Genomic DNA, 27,229 nt, shown 5'->3' with positions numbered 1-27,229 from the left:
ACAATAATTAATAAATAATACAAAAGCCTAATATGCTAAGTGTCTGACCTATCGGTTAACCATTCAGTCGACTGCTTGACCAGTTGCTATGACCCACACTAACCACCAGGGGGCAGATGCTCCGACTGGTAGGTTAGCTTGCTGCTGGGGTCTGGCTGATCGCTGATTGGGACTGGGCAAGACAGGTTGGACACGCCCTGGAGCCCTCCCAGGCTGGCCAGACCCCATAGGCCCCGATCTGGACTGAGCAGAATGACCCTGATTGGCCCGATTGCTGGCCAAGCCAAGGGACGCCATCCATGCAAAAATTCATGCATCGGGCCTCTAGTTCTATATAATAAAGAGCTAATATGCAAATGGTTGTCACAACCTCATGCCGTCACGCCGAGACAGCTCAGGCACTCAACACTGGGGAGAGAGGAATGGGGACCAGCCAGGCACAAATGAGCTCACGAGAGAGGAGTGAGGACCAGCCAGGCACAAATGAGCTTACAAGAGAGGAATGTAGACCAGCCAGGCTGGGGCCTGGGAGAGAGACAAGCCACCCGCCCGCAGTCCCGGGCGCCAGTGGCTGCGCCTGCACCTGTAGCCCGGGAGAGGGACAATCCGCACACCCGATAGTCCCCGTGGTTCTGGGCGCCAGCGGCTGGGGCTGCAGCCGGGAAAGGGACAAGCTGCACGCCCCGCAGTCCCAGGCACCAGCGCCTGCGGCTGCACCTGTGGCCCAGGAGAGGGACAAGCTGCCCGCCCTGTGGTCCTGGCGCCTGTGGCTGCGGCCCAGGCAAAGCCACCCGCCCATGGTCCCCTGCGGCTGCAGCCGGACCAGGCAAAGCCGGCCCGGGTCCTGGGTGCCTACAGCCGGCCAGAGGGAGGGAAGCCGGGTTCCCTGTACCTGCGACCAGCCAGAGGAGGGAATCCTGGATCCCGGGTGCGAGGCGAGGCAGAAGTGGTTAGGGGCAATCAGGCCAACAGGGGAGCAGTTAGGGGTGATCAGGCCAGTAGGGGAGCAGTTAGGGTGATCAGGCAGGCAGGCAGAGGTGGTTAGGGGTGATCAGGTAGGCAGAGGTGGTTAGGGGCGATCAGGCAGGCAGGCAGAGGGGTTAGGGGCGATCAGGCAGGCAGGCAGGTGAGCGGTTAGGAGCCAGTGGTCCTGGATTCTGAGAGGCAGTCGGACATCCCCCAAGGGGTCCTGGATTGGATAGGGTGCAGGCTGGGCTGAGGGACCCTCCACCCTCCCCGCATGAATTTCATGCACCGAGCCTCTAGTTAATAAATAATAATACAAGAATAAACTCTGTTTCACATACTCACAACTGTAAACCTACTTTTGCCCCATCCTATATATAGGAAAAAAGCTAAAAAACTACAACTTTACAGTACATTGACAAAGTATATAAGCAATATCAAGGGGACAAATTAACTGTGCCAAGGGTAAGAACTACAGGAATCCAAGAATAGATCAGTGAGGTCTGAATGATAAGGAAATCTAGTGATACACAGATTGCAATACATTAAGTATAGTGAAATTAGCTTTCTTTAAATCAATATAAATATTTGTGTATGTGTATATATATATATGTGTGTATATATATATATATATATATGTATGTATTATTTATTTATTTATTTACTTATTTATTTTGCAGTAAAAGAATAATGTGGCTACCTAACCAAATTTGCCTCAGAGGATTTATTTTGTTTCAATTCACTTTTAACTTAAGGCTTTCAAGATCTGGCCTAATACTAACAATTTATTAAAAATATATTTAAGTCAGATGCTTAAGATGGCTTTACAACATTTCTCTGGAGAACTCTAAAACAAATGGCTTTAAAACATTTAACACTTACCGCCCTGTGGTTCTTTCACTGACCACCTACTCATTCCCACCAACAAAGTCTTTCCCTCTTTTTTACACACAATGTACATTACTTGTCGCTCTGTTGCAGCATTTTTCACTGGGCTATGATTCGTTTCATGGCAGGGGGCCATGTCTTAATCATATTTTTATTTGCAATATGCTTTTACATAATCAGCATTTGTTAAATTTAACCAATTCTATAACCATACCAATACATAAAAATAAATATGTAAGTAAATAAATAAATAAATAAAATGGACCATTTGACATTCTTATCTTTCTCATTCATGACGTTCTAGCACTTCAACAATAATCTACCGTTTTCCTTTATCCACCCACCCACTAGCACCAGTAGCACTATCTACTTTTCCCCATATCTTCCTTTTAATTTTATAATTACCTCTGGGTCATTTTTCAATGTAACAATTACTTTGAATCCAACTGTGCTATTATTCTCTTTATCAGACTAACTTAAAATTACAGAGAAAATACAAGGAGGGGAAATCTCAAGAGAGGAAACTACGAAGATGACATCTAATAAGTGGAAAACTAATCCTGTGGCCATTATTTTCTTTATCCAGGCCTGTTTCACAAAATATTAGCATGCTGCCTAGCACAAAACATCCACATACTAAACAATTATTGGATACAATGAATAAATGCAACACCAAAGAGACTAACCAAATAACTTGAACTAGAAATGAAAAGTCCAGAAATTATCTTTCAGCCTATTCCACATTTTAGAAATTGTATGTATTTTGGTCAATGACATTTCTTGTCATAAAATAACAAATACTGATTTTCTAACAAGTGATAAAATTATTCTGGCTTCCTATGACCTCACAGAAGCCATACACTGGGACAACTAAGGTCAGCTCTTGGCATAGATTTAGCAATTAATAAATCATTGGCTTTTGTACATTGGCTGATTATTACAAATTGCTTGAATAACACACCCAGAGTAAAGCATAAATATAAAATTACATACATCAAATTTAAAAACTGATAATTATTCATTTAACATTTTCAGTTCTTTTTTCTCTCCAGGTGTTCTATAACTTTGTAAAAGTGCAAAAGCAAACTAGAGATCAATTAATTTATTTCCAATTATTTGCTAGGGGTGAGGTTGGGAAGAGAATATAATCAATATGACTCATTTATTGTTTTAGTAAACAAACAATGAAAACTTTGGATAAAAATGAAGATTTAAATCCTGAGTATAAAATTAATCACTTGTTATTAAAGATAAGCTAAAAAGAGGAAAATGTTATAAAAAAGAAAAAGAACAGAAGTGGTAGATTAGTTATAAGGAACACATTTTTTAAAGTTAGAAATGCCCTAAGAAATGCCCACGGAAACATGAGAAGGCTTGGAATAGGGTGCTAGAAATAAAGGGCACATGAGCACTTTTGCAGACTGCTTAATAGCAGAAATGTTTTGGCAGATGTCTGCAAAAGCCACAAAGAGATCAGTAACTGCTAACTTCTGATAAAAAGAAATGAACGCACAATTCTTTTTAAAATGGGATTTTAAAATGAACATATTAACTAATAAGAGAATATAGTGATTATTTGAAGATATCTAATAGAATGTATGAAAATATCAAACTTTTACTAAATATAATTTAAGGAGTGTTTATTGCCTTTACAAAAGGTTTTATACCAGAATTCCCTTACATAGCAGCTCCCCACTGCATTTTAAATAATTCAATTATTTTTCAAATGTAAATCTTTTAACACATTGTTAAAGAAATATCTCCTCTAAAAAGTGGGATACTACTACACAAAATGTTCAAAAAGAGATAAAAATATTGAAGAGAGAATTATTGGTAAGACAAAATACTTGGCAAAAGTCTGCTTTATGTGCAGGAGCTGCCCCTCCAACCCAGGGATGTGTTTTGAACGTTTTACCACTACCACCACCACAGAACAGAGAGGGGGTTGGACAAAGGAAACCCTGGGAGAGTGATGAACAAACTCAAAAACTGTAATCTTTTCTGCCAGGGTTGAGGGAGAAAAATTAAGAGGAGAAAGATGGTGGCAACTAGAAAAGAAAATCTCTTGAACAATGAATTAAATCTTGAAGAAGAAAAACATGTTTAAGTATGACTAACATCACACAAAATGAAAAAGCCCTAGAGATCTGCTCTACAACATTGTGCTTACAATTAACTATACTGCACAGTACAATTAACAATTTGTTAAGAGGGCAGATCTCATGTTATATGGTTTTTTCTTTTAACCAGAATAATAGGCTAAATTTTTTAAAGAACTGGGCTAACAAAGAATACAGCACCGAATATAAAATGACCTCAGATCTTTATCTGGCAGGAAACTCCTTGACCACCTCCTGATGGCATCCACTTTCTTCTTTTTTGAACATTTCTTTTTCATTTCTGGATGCTGCTTTCTGTCTACCCTTCCACTCCTTTTCTTTGATCTACCGTCACTTTCCCTCTCTTTCTCAAGATCCCAGATAGTCCTCATCCTTCACTTAGGAGAAAACACTCAACTACGCTGCTTTGGTTTTTCTCTTCTTCCAACATTTAGTGTGTGGGCATGTTATCTTATTTGGGGTTTTTTTTATACAGTAAACCCCAAAATAAAATGATACATTCTATTTTTTTTAGTCATAATGTAGTTTTCCTTATTTAATCGTGTAAATTTCTCTTTTAAATTACATTTCTTTTACTTTAAACTTCTTTTCCCTATCAGAAAGTGTTTTATCTAAAGCCAATGTGAAATAAAGACCCAAGCAATTATTTTTTAGTTAAGTATAATTAAGCTTAATAATTCAGAAAAACACTCAGACAACAGAAACCATCAAGACTAATTAGATTTAGTATTCACAGTCACCAGATAAGTCAATCCTCATATACTGTTGAGTTTAAAAAGGAAAATGCAAAGAAAATATGTGATATGCCACCTGTTGTATAAAAAAAAGGTGAAATGAGGAAATATACATGCATCTGTTTATTTTTGCCAAGAGAAACACAGGAAGGATAAACCAGAACCAACGAGGTTGGTTACCTAGAAGGAGTAAATAGGAACAAGGTGTATGGGATTGGGTGGGTCAAGGTAGTAACAATACTCTGAGTAAGTATATATTTTTAATACACTTTTCACTTCATGGAACCATCCATGTTAACGTTTAACATATTTAAAGATAATCAAATCAACAAGAATGGGAGGAGGGGCTTACATGAAAAACAAAGGGAAATAAATATACTTATCTATAAATGAGTAACATAACAACACTTAAGCAGGGGGGAAATGCAAGTAATTTTTGAACACAGGACTTTGACTCTATAGCCTCAGTGTAAAGATAACAACAGTAAACACTTGAATTCTAATTAAATTTTTTTGCAGTAGTATGGGTTAGTAACTCTGAAACAACCTACTGTGTATTATAGAATTGAGTAAATGAGTAAATATATTAAGAATAATGAAAGTCAGTCTTTCTCACTGTTTTCAAGTATGGAGAAAAAGATACTAGAATTAACCCCGTGGTGTTGAATTGGAGCTGGTGGTATCAGAATTAACTCATGGTTTTTTGTATGGAAAGAAAAAAATGAAAGGAAGGGAGGGAGGGAAAGAGGGAAAAAGAGAGTAAGGGAGAAAGAAATAGCTGTAGATATGTGTGTTTTTTAATATACATTTATATTCCTAAATTTTGCTCAGTCCTCTGAAAGGGCCTTGAAGTACACACACCACTTTGAAACGAGCACATATAGCACTCTTATCTTAGTTTTGAAATACCATTAAGCACCAAATAAAGAACAGGAGAAACAGATGATTTGAGGGCTGAAACTGGGAAAGTACAAGATGAGCCTAGAATATCTTGTGCCAGCAAAGTAGTACCAGAAAACTGATGAAGACACATACCCCCCACCCCCGCCCCAAAAAAAGAAAAACAAAGATTATTTGAACTGGTTTAATGGGGCTCCCGCTGGCCAAATGTGAGACAATTTTAACATCAAAATTTAAAAATAATGGTAACAGGCCCTGGCTGGTGTGGCTCATTGGGTTGGAGCATCATCTGTGCACGGGAAGGTTGCTGGTTCAATCCCTGGTTGGGTGCATATGGGAGGCAACTAATTGATGTATCTCTCTTACATTGATGTTTCTCTCTCCCTTTTTCTCCCTCCCACCTCTAAAATCAATCAATCAGTCAATCAATCAATAAAAATAATGGTAACAGGCTACTCAAGAAATAAAATAAAAATCTATGAATCTAACTGACATAGCAAACAAATAAATAAATGGCAGGATATGGAAGGCTCTTCCTTGCAGTAGAATACCAACTGATCAATACGGAAGGAATTATGAAGTTTTAAAAAATTATCATTTGGCAACCATCCTATATAATAAAAGGGTAATATGCAAATTGACCCTAATGGCAGAACGACCAGGAACAACCGGTCATTATGGACACGCACTTACCCACAGGGGCAGATATTCAACACAGGAGCTGCCTCCTGGTGGTCAGTGCGCTTCCACAGGGGGAGTACCACTCAGCCAGAAACCGGCTCATGGCTGGCCAGCGCAGCAGTGGTGGCAGGAGCCTCTCCCGCCTCCGTGGCAGCAATAAGGATGTCCAACTAACAGCTTAGGCCCGCCCCCTGAAGAGCAGGCCTAAGCCGTATCCCCTGAGAGCTCCCAGGCTGTCAGAGGGATGTCTGACTGCCAGCTTAGGCCTAATCCCCGGGGAGCAGGCCTAAGCTGGCAAGTGGACATCCCCTGAGGTCCCCAGGGCTGCCAGAGGGATGTCTGACTGCCAACCTAGGCCCGATCCCCCGGGGAGTGGGCCTAAGCCATCAGTTGGACATTACCCGAGGGGTCCCGTGTGGTGAGCCGGCACGGCCATGGCATACTCAGCCCCAGGGTGCCTTATGTGCCACACCAGCTCAGCCTGGTTCAGTGACCCTGAGAGGGGGCGGTGAAGGATGGAGAAAAGACAGACAAGAGAATAAAATCTGGGTCTGGGTAGGATGCTGCTCCTGGATGGAGAGACAGTGCCACGGACTACAAGCCATGTTTTTATTTTATAGCCAGATTCCACGAGGCAAAGTAAGGGTGTGGTCAAGATGTTTACAACATTCTTGTGGGTTTCGATGCTACTCAGTTACATGCACCTGAACTCTATCAAGCCCATATTACTCAGACATGTGGGGCTACGTGTTCAGACCATAGGTTCAAGCTTACAACTATAGCTGTTAGCTATAACTGTGCTGGGAGGGCCCTGCCCTCCAAGCTGGGACTTGCCCGTGGTAATGAGAGGACTGTGCCCTCTCATTAGTCCAAGGCTTGAACCTGTCCAAACACTGTAGCCGCTCTCCACAGTCCCAGACTGCGAGAGGTCGCAGGCCAGGCTGAGGGACCCCATCCCCGAGTACACGCGTTTTCATGCACCGGGCCTCTAGTCTTAGTAATAAATGATTCAGCCAAGATGCTAAGACAGTGGGAGGAAGTTTGAGAAGGAAGAGAATATTTTTACATAGTCTGAATATATTCTTTCACAAATTATTTATTAAAAGAGAAAAGTAGTAACTTCATAGTAGATTAATTTAGTGAACACACCTTTTGAAGAAATGAACGTTAACATCACTAATAATGGGTTAAACCAGCATCATGAATTTCCCAATCTGATGCTCTAAATCAGCGGTTCTCAACCTGTGGGTCGCAACCCCTTTGGGGGTCACCTAAGACCATCCTACATATCAGATATTTACATTACGATTCATAACAGTAGCAAAATTACAATTATGAAGTAGCAATGAAAATAATTTTATGGTTGGGGGTCACAACATGAGGAACTGTATTTAAAGGGCCAGAAGGTTGAGAACCACTGCTTATTGATGCTAAAAACATGTAAACTAAATCTAAGCATGAGGAAACAGCCAACAAACACAAATTGAGGGGATTTCTAGAAAAATAACAGGCTTGTATTCTTCAAAACTGTCAAGATTAGGAAAGAAAGACTGAGGAGTTGCTCCAGATTAAAGGAGACCAGAGAGGTGTAATAAAAGCAATGTGTTATTTAGGACCAGAAAAAAATTTCTATAAGAGACATTATTAGGACGATTATTAAAAATTTAATATGAACTGCAAGTTAGATAATAATATTGCATTAATGTTAAATGTCCTGATTTTGATCAATGTATTGTGGTTATGTAACAGAAAATCCTAACTCTTAGGAAATACATTGAAGTATTTATGGTTACAGGGCATGACTGTAAGTTATTCTCAAATGTTTTAGAAAAAAAGTGTATGTGGTTGGGGACAGGGAGAGAGAGGAGAAGACCAATGAGAAAGAATATGAAACAAAATGTTAACAATTAGTGAATTTAGATAAAGGATATGCAAGAGTTACTTGTACAATTCTTGCAACTTTTCTGTGAAAGTGAAATTAAATCAAAATTAAAAGGTGATTCTTTTTAAAGTCAATGCTTCATTTTATCATCTGAGATTAGCTAAATTCTAGCTGTGGCTCAGAATCAATTTTCTAAGCACCATACACTATAAGTACTTTTACACAATATCTCATTTAATGAAAAAAAGTTACCAGAAGTTCTGTCTGTAAAAGTTGTGGCATCTGATGTGCATGTCTGCCATAACATCCCTTCCTTGTTCTGGCTACAAAAGCCCTCTTTTCTTTGTTTGCCTTTCCACAATGGCCTGAGGCCTGCTGTGCTCACTCAGTGTCACATTCCCCTAACTAAAGTGATTCACACAGTGATGAGTGACTGATCCATGATCTCCCAGAACCTTCTCTGCTACTTGCCTGTATGAGATATTGAGGAAGAAGCACTCCCTCTGCTAATATTTTTCCTAGGAGGATGAGACTTGGGCTGTGGACTGCCATCATGCTCACCTTGTAGGGAAAGCCTATCCAAGAGCTGGTGAGAACAGGGCCCGATGCAGCTGTGCTTAAAGATCTACCCCTAGAGCTAAGTGAACCAAAAAACTCCAACTGTGCATAAGTGTTAGCTAAGTAAGTTTCTGTTACTTCTGATGAATGTACTCTTAATTGACAGAGTAGGTCAAGTGTCATACAGTCAAAAACAATTCAAACTGTTTCTAATTAAAACATTCCCTTAAAAAAGTAGAAAATCATGCTTTTTACTCACCAATAATAAAGCTATAGTCAAATTTAATACATCTCCAACTCTATAAGTAGAAATTAACATGTACTAAAAAATAAAGTAGCTTACTAAATGTGCCCATATTTTAGTATGGTTATGTCATAAAGTTAAATTTGAAGAAATTAGAAACCAAAATTGGTAATAGCTTAACAACTAGTAAGAGAGAACAGAAAAAGTAAAGTTAAACTTTCCGATTCAATTCCACCAAACACCAGTTGAATTCACTTTCTTCCATCACAACAGTTTTATAGTTTAAACATAAACCAAATGACTACATAGAAAATGGACAAAATGTGTGGATGAAGGCATGCGGATCCAAAAACATCAGTTTTGTAAAACAACTCAAAGCATAAGTCATATTACCCTATTATGTCTTCTAAATACCAAGATGAGCATTTAACATTAACAACTTACCATCAGAACTTGTGAGGACAAAGCTTTCTGCTTGAGTTTGTTTCCTGGTGCCTAAACTTTTTGGAAACCAGTGAAGATCTATTGGGTAAATGTCATCAGGAAGCTTTACTATTTGACTTGTTTCACTGGTTAACAAGTTCCACCTCACTATTTGGTGATCATCACTGCATGAATACAGTTCTTCTGCATTAGTCCAGCCCACACAGCTTACTAATTCTTGATGTGTCACCATGTTAAGGAGACAACACACAAAAGTCTTACATTTTAAATAATTTTCAGATGCAGATTATAAGATAAGTATAAAACAGGATCAAACATTTCAAACTTCTAAATGTGTTTTCATTTTATGGCTTTCATATATTTTCTATTTAAAGAAAAAATAAACATCTAACCAAAACAGTTGTAAAAATGAAAAGCAAGATAAAAAATCCAAATGCCAAGAGAGAGAAAAAGGCCCTAACTGGTTTGGCTCAGTGGATAGAGCATCGGTCAGCCTGCGGACTGAAAGGTCCCAGGTTCGATTCCAGTCAAGGGCATGTACCTTCGTTTCCGGCACATCCCCAGTAGGGGGTGTACAGGAGGCGGCTGATCAATGTTTCTCTCTCATCAAAGTTTCTGACTCTTTGTCCCTCTCCCTTCCTCTCTGTAAAAAAATCAATAAAATATATATTTAAATATATATATATTAAAAAAGAGAGAGAAAAAGAATTGACAAAATGAAAAATTTTAAATTGTGTTATAAAATATTCCATAAATAAGACTAAAAGATATACAAAGCATCTAACAGCTCAAAAGGTATGAAAGGATATAATACACTCAATTACTGGGGGGAAAGGAGGGAAGTATGTTTTTTTTACTTACATATGTCTGTATCATTTAAGTTAGAATAAGCATGTATTATTTTGATGAGTTTTTAAAAATTCAAGTGTTAAAAGAAGATTGAAACCTAACAGTAAAATATCTGCTTAAATTACACATTATAATAACAATCTACTTAGGAAAAAACATTAGCTTAACAGCTGAAACAAAAATCTTACCAAACTTTTTGACATTAAATTCAGGGAATAGTTTAATTACAATTTAATGTGCCTATAAAGAGAATAGTGCTGGATGAGACATGAACCCTAAAATTCTTACTTTAACCCATTTTTTATCTCTGATTTATCAGGAGGATTTCTATAATTTGAGGTGCTCAGTAGCCCTCACTTCTCCATCAGAATGGGCTGCTTACCCTAGGTTCTAGGGCCTAGGAGAAGCATATATTTAGAGAAGGCATTTCAGTTTGTTGTTTATCAGGGATGCTTTCTCTTGTTTACATCTGGATTTCTACATTACCAGATCATTCCTAGGTGAGTTGTTTGTTCTCTTGTTGTTATTGTATAATCCTTTTACTTCCTTCTCATCAGTGCTTTTTACTGGCTTATCTGAACATTCAATAAACTTCAAGGAAAAAGAGACAATGTGCCATAATTACTATGGGATGTTCTAAGATTTTTTCATACTATTTCAAAATATGACAGATTAAGCAAATAATCAAAAAGGCAAAAATAAATTATAGAAAGATTATCAAAGTCCTAAGATAAATAGGTAATAAAATGGCACTGGAATACTCAAAATATAATCTAAACAAAAGGATATCATCACTAGACCATTACTGAAAAAATTATTCCAATATAAATTCTATAGCCTAAATGGTGTTAGGTAAAGACCTTTAGAAAGGCAGAATGTTAGGTAAAACTTAGAAAGGGAGAAAGCACATACACACACACATTAAGCTTATCCTTTGTAAATTGCTGTAAATAAACATCAGATGTGCATGACATATCTTCAAACTAATAGATCAACTAAAATTATGAGAGAAATGAGAAGAATGTCAGATTAAGAAAGTCTAAAAAGACTGCTATTAGACTATTATTCAGCTTGAAAAGAAAGGCAAAAACAGATAATGGACATAGTCGAAATCTTGTAAATGACATGAATCTTGCATATGTTATAATTATATATGGCATGAACACCTGAGGGCACACTTTGAAAAAATAGTAAAAATGATTTAAGTACAAATAAGAGAAATTATACCTTCACTCAAAAGGTAAAACAAGCAGACAAGGTAATATAAATTCAAAAGATTTAATCAAATGTCTAATTCAGTGCTTTTCTATCTCTGATGAAGGAACATATTTTTCTTGATTTCAAATTTGTTGCAGATCAACATTTTGTTAGATAAAATAAAAATAAATTACTAGAAAAATGATCTTATATTTGGATGGTTTCCCAATGTCAAATTCCTACAAAAATTGTTTACCTCTTACTTTCAATTTCTGTACTATCCCTTTACAGACCTGTAATAAAGTCTGCAAATAATACTTTTAGAAGCACTGGTATATATAAAAATGAAGGTGGAGGGGCCTATCATATCTTCCTGATACATAATCAGAAATTCTTGTTGACAAAATATAAGGTCATATGTTGGAGAAAATATTTATAATTTCCATCTTCTTACATCTATATGTATAAAAGCCTAAGCGACCATTACAACTGGTCACTATGATGCTCACTGACCACCAGGGGGCAGATGCTCAATGCAGGAGCTGCCCCCTGGTGATCAGTGCGCTCCCACAGCCAACCTCCCGTGGCTGGCCAACTTCCTGCGATCCCTCTCCCCAGCCGGCTAGCCCCGATTTGCCCCGATTGGGACTGGGTGAGACGGACCAATTAGCCCCTATCGCCGGCCAGGCCAAGGAACCCCACCCATGTAGGAATTCATGCACCGGGCCTCTAGTGAAATAATAAAGCTCTAACTGCTCAAATTTCTTCAGCTTGTTCTCCACTTTATCATGAAGAGAGTATAAAGAAATAAAGCAAAATTCATTTAAAAACTTACTACATCACACTAGCAAAGAAACTATTTGTTTTAAAAAAGCTTCTCTTCAAGATCCTACTAGACTAAACAAAAATTATTTTTTATGTACTTAAGTACAGTACTTAAGTAAAGTAAGAAAAATGTCAATAAGAATTTGAAAGTAAGATTTAGAGCAAATAGTTTGCTTTGGAGAATTACCTGCAACACATGACCTCAAATATTTCAAAAACAATTTAGTTAAACTGCCATTAAAGGAATGAAAAAAAAACACCCAAAACACCCATTATCCAAGTAGAATACAAAATAGAACAAAACTTAACAATACTCTAGTAAGATGATCACAATAAGGTCTGCAAGTGTTAAAAGGATATGCTTTGGTTCTTTTAAAAGTGATATCTTCAGTCTCATGCTTCCACTTTCCAGCAAAATTTTTAAATGCTACTTGAATGCATTCACTGTAAAAATAAAAATTAGGGGGAAAATATAAAATCTACATTAAAAACAAACACATGTACACACACACACACACACACACACACACACAAAATAAAAGCAAGCAAAACATCTTAGGACCCCAAGGACACTGAAACACACCTTCAATCCTGCTGGTATAAATACAGGGAAAGAGGAAGAAAACTAGTCAATGTGCTAATCCTGCCAACGGGTGATTAGAGACCTTGGGTTGGACTCCAGAGGCCCTCTACACCCTGCCTGAAACAGTCCTACAAGTGCAGGGCACTAAACTGGTCAGGTAAATAATCTCCAAAAGCTATCTGGAGATCAAATCAGAAGATTCTGTAAACTGGGCCCTTGCCGGTTTGGCTTTGTGGACAGAACATTGGCCTATGGACTGAAGGGTCCACGGTTCGATTCCGGTCAAGGGCATATGCTCCAGCTGCAGGCTCGATCCCCAGGGGCAGGGAGGGGCGAAGGGGGGGGGAGGCAGCGGGCGATGATTCTCTCTCATCATTGATGTTTCTATCTCTCTCTCCCTCTCCCTTCTTCTCTGAAATCAATAAAAATATATTTTTTTAAATGATTCTGTAAACTGGGAAGCCCTCAATGGCAAATCAATATTGGTCATGTTTAATACATTAGAATAAATTCCCAAAATGTGATTGAGGGCTAAGATATTAAGGGCTTTAATAACGTGGAAATATTATGATATCATCAACCTAGTGGTCCAATCTGAGGTTTACATTCTATTGGAGGTAGATGTACTACCCCAACATTTATGGTTGTCATAGTGACAATGTGAAAAATATGTGAGTTATGTAAGCAGCGGTAATAAAACCCTTATAAAAGTTACATGAAAATCACAATGTAATTGACAAATAAAAATCTAGAAAAAGAAGAGAAATACTCCCCCAAATAACCAGGTCATCAAAAGATACAAATCAAGAAAATGCTAAATTGTCTGAGTTCATTTTATAGTTATAGGATTCTTTCTGAGTAATATCACTAACCTAAAAAGAAAATAAATAAATTAAATCAAAGTGTAATTAAAGGAACAAAATCCTCTTCACCAAGTAGAAAATTACTGCTAACTGTATCAAAGAATATGCTGAGTATAGGTAAGAATTCAGTAGGTCTCCCTTAAATAACTTATCATTCCCCCTAACCCAGGAAGGTTTTTAGATCAGCAAGGTGCTAAACATAGCTGTATTTCAAAGCATCTTTTTCACTTATTCTACTCATAAATTTGTTAGACTGGGAGGAAAAAGTTGTTAAAACCACAGAAAAAAATCTGAAGTTTTATGGTCAGCCAATTTGCAACTAGGGTAAGAAGCCTCTCTGTCTCTTCCAGTTCACTCAGCAAGATTTCTGTTCAACGTCAAAAGTATGAAACTATGTTACAGCAGCCAGAAAAAGAACACAATCTCTTACCCACATACTTCATAGGCTCACTTTTGGTTCTTAGAGTTTCAACATTGTTTTCAAAACTCCTTCTCCCCTCCCATCAGACCCCTTCCAATTAGAAAGGGGGGAAGAATAAACATACTTATGAAATTCTGCTTTTTCATAATAAGCCAAATTCACCCTGCTTATAAGGATTTTAAAAGAATAAAAGCAGATAATTGTTGCTTCTGAAAATGATAACACAAATGACAAGAAAAAATATATAAACTCTGAATATACAATTACAAACAGAAACTTGAAAGATCTTTGACAAAGACATGATGTAGCCTAGATCAAAGTACCTCAAACATGAAATCCAGAATAATTAGGAATAATGTCTCACCAAAAGCAATAATAATCTCATCTAAATAGTAAAAGCAACAATTTTTTTCATAAGAAAGAAATCTGCAACAATTCAGAAACAAGATGCCAAGGAATTACAGAAAGAGGAAGGTGCCATTCTAACATCAGGAAGATTCTTCCTTGCTCAGAAAGATCTTCCCCATACATCCTGTTTCTTTTTATTTATTTGTTTTTAATCTTCACCCAAGAATATGGTTTCTCTTGATGTGAGATAATGATATAGTAAGATAAAAAAATTTTTAAAGTAAGAATTTTACAGTTCAGATCTGATCCCACACGACTTGTTCTGAGTGGAGTGGAGAGGAGAGGAGAGGAGAGAAGAGAGAGGAGAGGAGAGAAGAGAAGAGAAGAGAAGAGAAGAGAAGAGAAGAGAAGAGAAGAGAAGAGAAGAGAAGAGAAGAAAGAAAAGAAAGGGAGGAAGGAAGGAAGGAAGAAAAGAAAGGGAGGAAGGAAGAAAAGAAAGGGAGGAAGGAAGGAAGGAAGGAAGGAAGGAAGGAAGGAAGGAAGGAAGGAAGGAAGGAAGGAAGGGAGCATAGATTGGTTGCTTCTCATATTTGCCCTGATGGGTTGGAACCCAAAAGCCAGGTAAGTGCCTTGACCTGGAATCTAACCCTCAACCTTTTTGTGCACAGGATGAAGCTCCAACTAACCCAGCCACCCAGCCAGGGCCCCAAACATCCTATTTAGCTGAGATCATTTGCATGAAGGATATGGCATTCTGGTGTGAAGCTAAATAGAGAAATAAAGAAATAGTATTAGCACTTAACTAATTCAGGGAAGTGCAGAGCTGCCTGAGGGCTGCACTGAGGAGGTTTTTATTTGCCCAAAGGCATTGGTTATCAAGGATCTGACTAGTCAGTGGTACTGGGGGGTGGGGGGGGTGGTAGGGAGTAGAGTGAAGAGGGGTTGGGGGGGAGGCGGGGGGGAGGTAATAAAAAGAAAGTTTCTTGAGTATAGGTAACTTGATCAATTTCACAACTTTGCAAAGGGAGCACGTGAGAGCAACTATGCCTTTGCTACCAAAAATCATTTATAATTTGTCTTTGGTCTAGTGTGGGTCAAATTTCATGGAGCTTAAGAGGCAAAAATGTGCTCAGCAAACCCTGACAGTCAACAACCAAAATACTGTATACTCCAAATCTGGCTACTTCTCAGCACGTCCAGCATAGTCCAAAGTCACTGTCATCCCCTGCCTTGATTACTGCAGTAACCCCAGAACTGATCTTTCTGCTCCGACACTTACTCCCTTAAAATTCTAAATACAGCAGCCAGCAATGCCTTTAAGACTAAGTCAGATCCTGAAGGCCAGTATGGCTAATACAGCGTGAGTGAAGGGAGTGGCAGGAAATTAGGGGAGAAGAGAGAGGGTACAGATCATACAGGGGCTTGAAAAACCACAATAAAGCTTCAGATTTTCTTCTGAATGAATGAAGGGTTGTGAGAAATGAAGAGATACGATCTGACTTACGTTTTTAAAGTGCCAGTATGGATAGTATATTTTTAAAGCAAATGAAAAAAAAAACAGAGCAAGGATGAACAAGACTGGAACCAGGGAGGCCACTTAGGATTTCAATAGTCTAGAAGAGAGTTGAAAGATGTGGCTTGGATGAGAAAGACAGTAGTGGTATGACTGATATGAAGAGGTCGCATTCTGAATATATTGTGAAATAATATTCCATAGGATTTATTGATGAGTTGGGTTTAAGAAAAGGAGGAATAAAAAATGACTGAAGCTTCAATAGGTAGAACAGAATTGCCACTTACTGAGGTGAAGATTGAGGGAGGAACATGTTGGAAGATATAAAAAAAATTTTTTTGGATATGTTAAATTTAAGAAGCCTATTAGACATCCAAATGGAAAATTCAAGGAGATATTGGATATACAAGTCTGGAGTCAAGGAAGAGGACGGAGCTGGAAATATCAATGAGATATCAATTTGAGGGTTGTCAGTGCAGAGATCATGTTCAAAGCCATAAGATGAGACTACCCAGGTACATGAAAAGGTGGCCTAAGAAGTCCTACTAAAGTCTGAAGTATTGTCTGCATTAAGATTCTATTTTTTGTTTTGTTTTGTTAACCCTCACCTGAGGATATTTTTCCATTGATTCTTAGAGAGAGTGGAAGGGAGGGGAAGAGACAGAGAGAGAGAGAAACATCAATGTGAGAGACACTTCGATTGGTGCTTCCCGAATGTGCCCCAACTGGGGATTTAGCCTGCAACCCAGGTACATGCCCTTGACCAGAATCGAACCCGGACCCTTCAGTCCTCAGGACCCTCTATCCCAGAGCCAAACTGGCTAAGACAGCATTAAGATTCTACATGAAGTAAACTAGAGAAAAACAAATGGAGATATAAATACAATAAGATGCTTAAAACCTATTTGGGGAGAATGTAGATATTGGTAATTCTGAAGTAGGTTAGATGGTGAAAAGTGGGTGGCTGAGGTCAATGAACTGAGAGGCCAGGGAATGGGATAGATTGATTTGTGGATATTAAATCATTGAGAAGAATGAGAAGAATAGTGGTGGAGATAGACACAGCATAGATCTGCAGATGACTGCAGAAAGACAGGGTTGACTGGTAGGACTTATTTCAAAGAGAGTAGGAGATTTTAGAGAGGAAGAGGAAAGGGAACCAACTGTCCAGATACACTAATGAGAAAGAAGGCCCTCTGACACATGGGAATCTGGGAGGCTAAACAGCTTCCACTTGAGAGGGCCGAGGGGAATGCAGTGTCCTTAGGAAAGAACCAGATTTAAGTTAGACTGTGAAAGTAAAGAAATAAACCATTCCAGAGTAAAGATTTTTTGACCAATAACACATTGTGAGTTCCAAAAGGTAGAGTGGTAGGATTTACACTGGAAAGAGCTAAGAGTTTGGGACAGATGGTGGGAAATGGTCAAAACAGCTGACTATTCTCCAATATTCACTCATCCCTACTTATGTGGTAGAAGAATCTGAATTTTTGCTATACATCTGACCACCTAGGACAAAGAATCTGAATTTTTGCTACACATCTGACCACCTAGGACAAAGACTATTTCTCCAGCTGCCCTCAAAACTGGATGTGGCATTAACAGTTGTGAAATCCAGGGGGATCGGGCCTAAGCAAGCAGACGGACATCCTCCGAGGGGTCCTGGACTGCAAGAGGGTGGAGGCTGGGCTAAGGAACACCCCCCCACCAAGTGCACGAATTTCATGCACCAGGCCTCTAGTGTGTTTATAATGTGGAACAGAGTTAGAAATAAGAAAAGAGAATTAAGCATTATTGCTAAGAATTAAACTTAACATTATGCTAATTGAAATAAGTCAATCATGAAAGCACAGATACTGTATGGTTCCACTTGTATGAAGTATCTAGAGTAGTCAAATTCATAGATAGTAAGTAAAATGATGGTTGCCAGGGGATGGGAGAAGGAGGATTGGGGAGTTACTATTTAATGGGTACAGAGTTTCAGTTCTGCAAGAGGAAAAGAGTTCTGTGGATGGATGGAAGTGATAGTAGCACAATATGAATATACTTAATGCCACTGAACTGTACATTTAAAAATGCTTAAAATGGTCTACAATAAAAGAAAAAAGAACAATTACATTTAAGAAATAAAACAGAGATAGAAGCACTAACAAAAGCAGAAAAATTTCAGTCAGGAAAGAGGGAAGGCATGATTTGTCAACAAGAATGTACCTATAAATAAGTAGCAGAAAAGTCTCAGTGGTGAACAAGAATGTGAAGGATAGATAAGAAATGCAAGAACTAGATCATAAGCACATTAATACCAAGTTCTTTTTAGTTCACCTGCATATTGGCTAACCCTTGGCTAACAACTATTGATGTTAATAGTTGAAACTAATGGTTTGCGCCGAAACCGGTTTGGCTCAGTGGATAGAGCGTCGGCCTGCGGACTGAAGGGTCCCAGGTTCGATTCCGGTCAAGGGCATGTACCTGGGTTGCGGGCACGTCCCCAGTGGGAGATGTGCAGGAGGCAGCTGATCGATGTTTCTCTCTCATTGATGTTTCTAACTATCTCTCTCCCTTCCTCTCTGTAAAAAATCAATAAAATATATTTAAAAAAAAAAAAGAAAAGAAACTAATGGTTTGCTTTTAACTACCCAAGGTCCCGTGTTTAAAAGTGCAATTTGCATCAACAGTCTTCTAAACAGATAGCTCTGAGCAGGCTCCTGTGTCTCCTCCCAGAGGAGAAAGGAAGGAGAGAGCCAGATCTTTTATTCAGATTGGTCCTATCATAGAACTATACAAGATCTCTCTTGTATGACAGGCTCATCATTTCCAGGGACAGATTCAAAGACACAGCAAGTAAAAGAAACAGGTTTTCAAATGGCAGTATAGTTCAATTACAAAAGACCTCTAACTCCCACCCCACTCCAATTCCCATATGCATTTGCTAAAGTGTAGGTATATGCTGTGATATTTACATTTCCTTGCAATTCTAGTTATCATTATAGCTAGATCTTGCCACCATACTTTAATATTATCCTTTCATTGGGTGTCCTAATAAATGCATGGTGTTTATTATTATTCTAGCTAATAAACCATGTGATCCACAAATCTATATATATATATATATATAAAAAGAGGTAATATGCTAATTGGTCCTAACGGTGTCACAGTCACGACCGCTAAGGAGGAGGCTGCCTGTGCGTGCACAGCGGGCGTTGCTCCCGCAGACAGGGTGGAAGCAGGGAGGCGCCTGGAGGAGGCCCGTGCCGGGAGGGCAGGGGTGAGAGCCCGTAGGCGCACCCCCTCACCAGTCCTTTGCCATCCACCACTCATCTGCCTGGGGAAGGAGTACAGTGCAGCAGGCAGGAGGTTTCCACGCTCTCCTCTGGCGCCATGACGGGGCGGGGCCACCACATTGCTCTGGAGACAGGGCAGAAGCGGGGAGGCACCCAGAGAAGGCGGGACCAGCTCGAGGTGACTTGAGGGACTGAGGGTGGGGCTTGAAGCAGCCAGAGAAGGCCAGAGGAGTGGAGGGGTGGGGGCTAGGCCAGGCCTGCTGGAGCTCTGTGTGGAGAGGTTCAGGTGTCAAGGCAGGGCGACAGGTGGGTGGGCGGGCCGCGCAATTCGCGCACTGGGCTCCTAGTTTTAAAATAAGTAGTCATCTTTAATTCATCCTTTTAATTCATCAACTAGCATAAAAGAATCACACTCAACTGATACACGAGAGTGCTATGCAACTATTTTAAAAATGAGGTGAATCTATATATACTAATATAGAATGTCTATAATACGTTAAATGACAAAATATATACAGCAATATTATGTAATGCAATCCCCTTTGTGTAAATAAAAAGGAATATATAAGCTATTGTATTTTTATGGTAAGATATATACAAGACATTTAATGGAGACTTTTGTGAGAGTAGGGGCACTGGGATGAGAAGGGAAGCTTTTAATTCTCATTTTATATGTTTCTATACTGTTTGAAGTTTTTACCATGTTCATAGTATTTTATTTATCTATACATTCATATATTTCTTATAATTAACTGAGTGATACGATTATGACCCAATTGTATTTTCTTCTGTATGCATTTCTGCATTTTTTAAAAACCTAATAAATGTTAATTTATTCATAAGATCACCATTCTCATTCTCTTTGCAGTCTCTACTACACTTGACTCCTTCTTATAGTGAACTCCCCTCCTAGTGATCTCCCAAATACTGTACATTATTTTTTCCTTATTTAAAATGGGGCTAATAATACCTACTTCACAGGTTATGATGAATGAGATAAGTACCTAAAATGTCCAGTAGAGCCCCAGCAGGCATGGCTCAGTGTTTGAGCATCGACCTATGAACCAGGAGGTCAGGGTTCAATTCCTGGTCAGGACACATGCACAGGTTGTGGGCTCCATCCCCAGTAGGGGGCATGCAGGAGGCAGCAGATCAATGAGTCTCTCTCATCAATGATGTTTCTATCTCTCCCTCTTCCTTCCTCTCTGAAATCAATAAAAAATAAAATGTCCAGTAGAGTGCTGAAACATAGTAAGAACTTAATAATGGTTACCTATTTGTAGTGCAAATTGGTGTTTTTGTCATTCTACATATATTCACTCTTATCCTAGCTACAAAGACTTTCTCCTTGAAACACTGACTTCCTTACTCTTAGCTTTTGTGGCTTGAACGGGGCCAGCATGAGACCCAGACTTAAACCAATTAGAGCACTTTATTCCCTTTGCACAGAGACTGTTTCACAGAACTTTTATTCAAATAAATGATAGAGAAGAAAAACTCTCCTATGTCAAGCCATTCATTTTAGGAGATTTGAGGCGAAGTTGCTGTAGCTATCTTACCATCGCAGGCAGACAGCCTTGAGGTGCCAAAAGCCACTATGTAGAGCCTAACAATAATGCCAAGATGATGGTATGCAAAGAAGAGCAAAGAAACCAAATCCTGCTGTCTTTGTTTGAACACCGAATCCAGTTATACTCACCTGATTTTTTGGTTATGGGAGCCAATTTTTTTTTCTTAAGACAAATTGGATTGGGTTTTCTGTCATGTGTCTAGAGTCCTACCAGAGACATTACTATAATTATTTCTTTTCCTAGATTCTAAGAATGAGCATTTTCTGATACTATCCCCTCTTTACTCACAACCTTAAAAAAACTAATCTATTTTTAGTGTTCCAATTATCTTTATAACACTATCTCATCCAATTTTCTCTCTTGAGCTATATTTTCTACTGCTACTGCCCATTTAATACATCTTTCCATAAACCCAACAAACATGAATAAAAATAAAGTCCTGTTTCAAAATGGTCCTTTCCAAAAAACTGTTCCCCTTCCTTACTTCCTATTTTTTCTGCAAAATAGGTGAGAGTTTCAACAAGGTTAATGTATTTGGAGGCTTATGATATTCATTACTGTCTGTCCTGTGTCTATATCCAATTTATTAATCTTGAACAATATTCTCTACTTATACATAACTTGATGTTTATTTATTCATTTTATTACTTAATATCTAATTAACTCAAATATTTACAATTACAAATTTAAAATTTTTAAACATTTACCTGCAAGTTAATTTCATTTTATGAAATGTTGTGACCACATTAGAAGGCAAACAAAACATATCTACACTAATAAAAGAGAAAGATGCAAATTGACCATACCTTCACAATGCCCACAAGCCAATCAGGAGTGAGTATGCAAATTAACCCAACAAAGATGGAACGCTAATTTGCATATGCAGGCGCCAAGCTGCCAGGGCAGGTCGCTTGCTTCGTCAAGGATGCAGGCATTGCGCACCGCCCCAGCCGCTCTGGGCCTCTGGGCAGCGTGGGAAGGCGGAGAGGCGGCTCCGGGCTGGAGCCAAGGCAGAAAGGTGGCTCCGGGCCCGAGCAAAGGCGGTGCCGGCAGCCAGGGGAAGGAAGGCCCATTCTTGCACGAATTTCGTGCATCAGGCCTCTAGTATTATTATAATGACAAAATCGTGCACTTAAATTGCAAATGTGTATTTTAATTCTAATTCCAACTTTTTTTCTGAACTTATTTCTCCCTGCAGAGTGCAATTTTACTTTTAAAATATAAAAAGTGCCCTAACCGGTTTGGCTCAGTGGGTAGAGCGTCAGCCTGCAGACTCAAGGGTCCCAGGTTCGATTCTGGTCAAGGGCATGTACCTTGGTTGTGGGCACATCCCCAGTAGGGAGTGTGCAGGATGCAGCTGATCGATGTCTCCCTCTAATTGATGTTTCTAACTCTCTATCCCTCTCCCTTCCTCTCTGTAAAAAAATCAATAAAATATATTTTAAAAAATAAAATATAAAAGTAAGGGTTCTTTTCTGGGTATGCCTGAAATGCCTGAAATTATAGATAATTGTTGTTAGTAGATGATTTTGGACCATAAAGATTAGAAAGTGTTAATTTCATGAGAAGCATCCAAAGTATTGGCAGGGATCACCAGTCTTTATTTCTTGTGACCCTAATCTCTTCTCAAATTATTTCTTATTCTGAGTGTCTTATTTTCACTCTAAATTTAAGTAGCTATTTGTTATGAATGTCTTTTCTTCATTATATAACCTGGTTTAAGTCCATTTTGAAAACATTTGTTTTGAGTGGGGCATGATTAGGTTCAACTAAATCTAAAGCCACAGTTACTTTATTGATATTTTATAATATGTTTCTATCGATTTCAGAGAAAGGAAGGGAGAGGGAGGGAGAGTGAGAGGGAAGGAGAGAGAGAGAGAGAGAGAGAAACATCAATGATGAGAGGGAATCATCCATCGGCTGCCTTCTGCAGGCTCCCTACTAGGGATCAAGCCAGAAACCTGGGCATGTGCCCTGACTGGGAATCAAACTTTGGCCTCCTGGTTCATAGGTTGATGCTCAAACACTGAACCACACCGGCTGGACTACATTTCTTATTAGTCATTAAGACTTACCATTATTACAGCAATTATCAAAAGCAGTAAAACTAGGAATTATTTGTGATTTCTCTTTCTTCCTATCCCTTCATCACTAATTTAAAGATTCAAACAAAGAATAGTATCTGACTTTAAGGGTTTACACTCTCAGCTTCGTACATTAAAATCTATAAAAACTACAGATTTTATTTCTTCCAAAATATGTCAGGATTTTTTCCATTCTACTACATAGAGACTTCTCACCTCCCACATGGAGGACTATACAGTAATAATCTAACTAAAGCATTCCTGATCTGTCTCTTTTGCTTTTAACACATCCCACATAATTACTGTTTTTGTTGTTGTTTTTACCAAGTCATTCCTTAGCACAAAATTTTTCTAATAGATGCTTCCTTCATACGACATCTAAAATCCTTGACATGGCTTTCAAGCTAACCTTTATAAGCTAACCTTCTAACTGGACATCCCATTATACATCCATAGTACAATATCAAATGCTTATAGCATGTGTGCTGGATGAACAATCATAAACAATCCTATGAGATAGGTATTACATGCTGGTTTTATAAATAAACTAGAGGCCCAGTGCACAAAATTCATGCACGGGGTTGGGGGGGGGGGCGGTTTCCCCTCAGCCCAGCCTGCAACCTCTCCAATCCGGGACCTCTCGGGGGATGTCCAACTGCCGGTTTAGGGGACTGCCAGCAGTCGGACATCCCTCTCACAATCCAGGACCACTGGCTCCTAACTGCTCACCTGCCTGCCTGATCTCCCCTAACTGCCCCCCCCCCGCTGGCCTGGTCACCCCAACTGCCCCCCCTGCCAGCCAGTGCGCCCCCTAATGCCCCCCCATGCCGGCCTGGTCACCCCCAACTGCCCCTCCTGCGGGCCTGGTCTCCCCACGCAGCCTGCTGCTCGGTCATTTGGTTGTCCCTCACCAACCCCCCTGCCAGCCTGGTTGCCCCCACGCAGCCTGCTGCTCAGTCGTTTTGTCGTCCCTCACTAATCCCCCTGCCAGCCTGGTCGCCCCATGCTTCCTGTTCGGTCGTTTGTTCGGTTGCAATGGTCACTTAGGCTTTTATATATATAAATACTCTCAAATAAATATTATATATAAATATTTATATTTATAAATACTCTCTATTTATATATATAAATACTCAATTTGGTCTAGTCTTTGCTTTTTAAAAAAATATATTTTTATTGATTTCAGAGAGGAAGGGAGAGGGAGAGAAAGATAGAAGCATTAATGAAGAGAATCATTGATCAGCTACCTCCGGCATGCCCCCCCACTGGGGACCTCGTCAACAACCCCAGCATGTGCCCTGACCAGGAATCGAACCTTGACATTCTGGTTCAAAGGTCGATGCTCAACCACTGAGCCACACTGGCCGGGCTTGTCTTTGCTTTTTCATAGTTAATATCCCTCCAACGCAGGTTTTGCAATGTTTTACAAACTTCGAAAACCCAAAAGATTTCAGAAGCTCTCAGAGAGAATCCCTATCTATACCTTCTAGTATGCCTACCACCCAATTTTTTCCCCTTCAGCTTTCTTGTCTGTAGTTTGTCTTACAAAAACAATAAATAGCCCTAGCTGGTTTGGTTCAGTGAATAGAGCGTGGGCCTGTGGACTGAAGGGTCCCAGGTTCCATTCCAGTCAAGGGTACATGCAACTGGGTTGTGGGCTGATCCCCAGTAGGGGCGTGCAGGAGGCAGCCAATCAGTGATTCTCATCATTAATGTTTCTCTCTCTCTCTCCCTCTCTAAAATCAATAAAAATATATTTAAAAAAAACAATAAAGTTATAATATCAAGTCAATGCTTATTGAAACCACACCCATCTCCCAAGCTCACCAGATTCATGCACTTGCAGTGAGTGTCCACACCCTTCTTTGAGAATTAATGAACCTGACTTTATGCTCCTCAGGGCAAGAGTCGTAATACTTACTTAGAATGACAATATAAATTCATTCAGAAAGCAGATTTATTGATGCTTAGTATGCCAGGCACTAAGTGTGCAAAATTTAAAGAAAACAAGAGGCTCCTACTTCTCAAAGTCAAGGATATAAGTACTTATTGGGGGATTAAGACCACGTTTGAGCATCAGATCAAAGTTCTGGATCAAAGTTCTGGAAAAATTAACTCCCCAGAAAAATGCACAAACACAGAATTTTGTACAATTTGGGAAAGGGGGAGCGGCTATGAACTCCTCTGAAGCCCAATCACCACCAATCACCAGATCCACAGACTCCAGGTTAAAAATTCACTACCAACATAACTAAGTTCTCTGGGAACAGGAATACTTGCTTAATAATTCTGATTATGCCTTACACAGTGCGCTGTATACAAAAGCCACTTTAGAAATATTTGCTGATCGATTTTCTCTTAAAATCAACCAGATGACATCGACAAATCGCTCCTTCTCTGGACTTTCAAAAACCCACCACCACCGCCCTTCACTCATGACACTAACGACTAACACCAATAACTCGAAATCATTCTTCCGTTATTCACATGTGGACTACTCGACCATTCACCAATTTAGGTCTTCCCTCCTCCTCAGAGTCCCTCGACTCCCTCCAAATTCAGGGCTCCCTCCGTTGCATCCCGAAAGCTAGGTCTACTGCCCACAGGGAGACGGAAAATAACTGATGCTTCACGTCACACACATCCTCAAGGCAGGAAACGTGGGATCCAGTGCTTGCCACAACTTCCAAACCCTTTCTTCACCACGTCCAAAGGTGAAGAGATTTACCTTAAATCCCAGGAAAGCGATGGCGACTGCTTTCACAGAGCCGGGACCAGTTACCAAGATGCTTCCCGACCGCCCTGTCACCATAGTGACTTCTAAAAAGCTACGCGCCCTCCCTCTTCTCGCGATACTTCCCGGCCACGCGCCTTGCGAGCGGGCCCGAGACCCCGCCCCCCAGAACGCCCGCCCTCCCGGTGTAAGGTCTGTCATTGGACGACTGAGCGCTGCCTCCAGCTGCGGGCGGAACCTTACTCTTTATTTTCTTCCCCTTTCAAAAACTCGCCCTGTCGGGTATTCTCGGTAATATTTTTAAAAGACTGCTGTTTCCGTAGGTCCCAAGGAAAATACTGTTTCGAAACAGTGTTTTCACTTAGTAGAGACGGCCCACGTCGCCTGAGTTTCCCCCCCACCCCTCCCCGCCCTCCAGGAGTCGGCGCATGCGTGTAAGCGCCCAGAAGATGGCGAAGATAATCGCCGCACTTTTTTTCAAATAAGTGGCTCCCAGAAAGCATTGCGCACATTTGTAACGAATTTCCGTTCGAGTTTGTATTTTAGGCGCCATTTTCGAGTGAAGGACCCGGAGCCGAAACACCGGGAAGAGCGGGGGTCTGCACCGCCGTTCCCAGCCTCGATCCGAGTGGACCGCCCCGCAGGTAAAGTGCCTCCCTTCCTGACCAGGTTGTCATGCTCTCACTTCCTGCCCCGTCCGCGCGCCCGGAGCGTCGAGGCCTCGAGCTGGAGCCGCCGAAGTCCGCGCCGAGCTGTCGCCGGGAGATCGCTCCCGCTGTCACCCCTCCCCCCCGCGGCCGCTCCCCGGCGGCCGGGCTTTCCGCGCGCGTCTCCCGGGCGCCGCTTCTCGGAGCTACTTCGGCTTTCGCGCGGGGCGTGGGGGTGGGGGGCTGGGGGGTTCTGAAGCCTCGCGGGTCGCACCCGTCCTGCTGTCCGTCGGGGGAAGGGCGTCGCCCCCGACCCGTCTCTCTTCTCCCGAGGGACTGGTCGCCCGGTCTTGGCCCTTCACTGGCGACCTTTCTAGTTGATTATCCGACGGGATTCCGCTGCGGGCGCCGGAGGGACAGACCCCTGTCGCCCCCGGATGATGGAACCGGGGCGGGCGCTGCCGGTGTCCGATTTGGACGCCGCGAGTGGTGGAGCCCAGCGTCCGCCCGCCCTCTCTCCCTCCCTTCCTCCCTCCCGGCCGGACTGTAGGGGAGACTTCGGGGCCGCGCGCGAGCTGTCCGCGGGCGCCCGGAGCCAATTGGCAGGGCGAGGACAGTGGGCGGCGAGGCGCCCCGTGGGGCTTCCGCTCTGGGGAAGCGTTCGCAGCCCCGCAGACCTGCCGTTTGCACGGACTCCTCTACGTCTGTGCACCGGCACCCCGGCCCCGAGAGCGAGGGGATGCTCGTCCCCGCCGGCGTCTGCAGGTTAACTTTCGCTTAGAAACAGCGATCGCGTGTACCTGTGAGCTTCACTCCGCGGGCGGCGGCGGGCGGGGCATTTAAGACACAGAAAAGGACCTAAGCGGTTGCCCCATCGTTGCTGGAACGCCCGGCAC

The 27,229-nt window shown here is 40.8% G+C and overlaps 1 protein-coding gene across 1 annotated transcript in view; it reads right to left on the bottom strand.

The window, feature by feature from the left end:
- Nucleotides 1–25,811, bottom strand: part of IFT80 (intraflagellar transport 80) — a 106,077-nt gene extending 80,266 nt beyond the window's left edge. Inside the window, exons 1-3 of the mRNA XM_023744001.1 lie at nucleotides 25,681–25,811; nucleotides 12,649–12,732; nucleotides 9,418–9,639 (exon numbers count right to left, since the gene is read on the bottom strand). Coding sequence (XP_023599769.1) covers nucleotides 9,418–9,639; nucleotides 12,649–12,685 — 259 coding nt within the window. The 5' untranslated portion in view covers nucleotides 12,686–12,732; nucleotides 25,681–25,811. The remainder of the gene's footprint in view (nucleotides 1–9,417; nucleotides 9,640–12,648; nucleotides 12,733–25,680) is intronic.
- Nucleotides 25,812–27,229: the final 1,418 nt, after the last annotated feature.

Source organism: Myotis lucifugus, unplaced genomic scaffold (assembly GCF_000147115.1).
Source record: "Myotis lucifugus unplaced genomic scaffold, Myoluc2.0 scaffold_423, whole genome shotgun sequence".
Classification (NCBI taxonomy): domain Eukaryota; kingdom Metazoa; phylum Chordata; class Mammalia; order Chiroptera; family Vespertilionidae; genus Myotis; species Myotis lucifugus.
The sequence above is the reverse complement of the archived record's forward strand: the minus strand, read 5'-3'. Positions and strand labels throughout refer to the sequence as shown.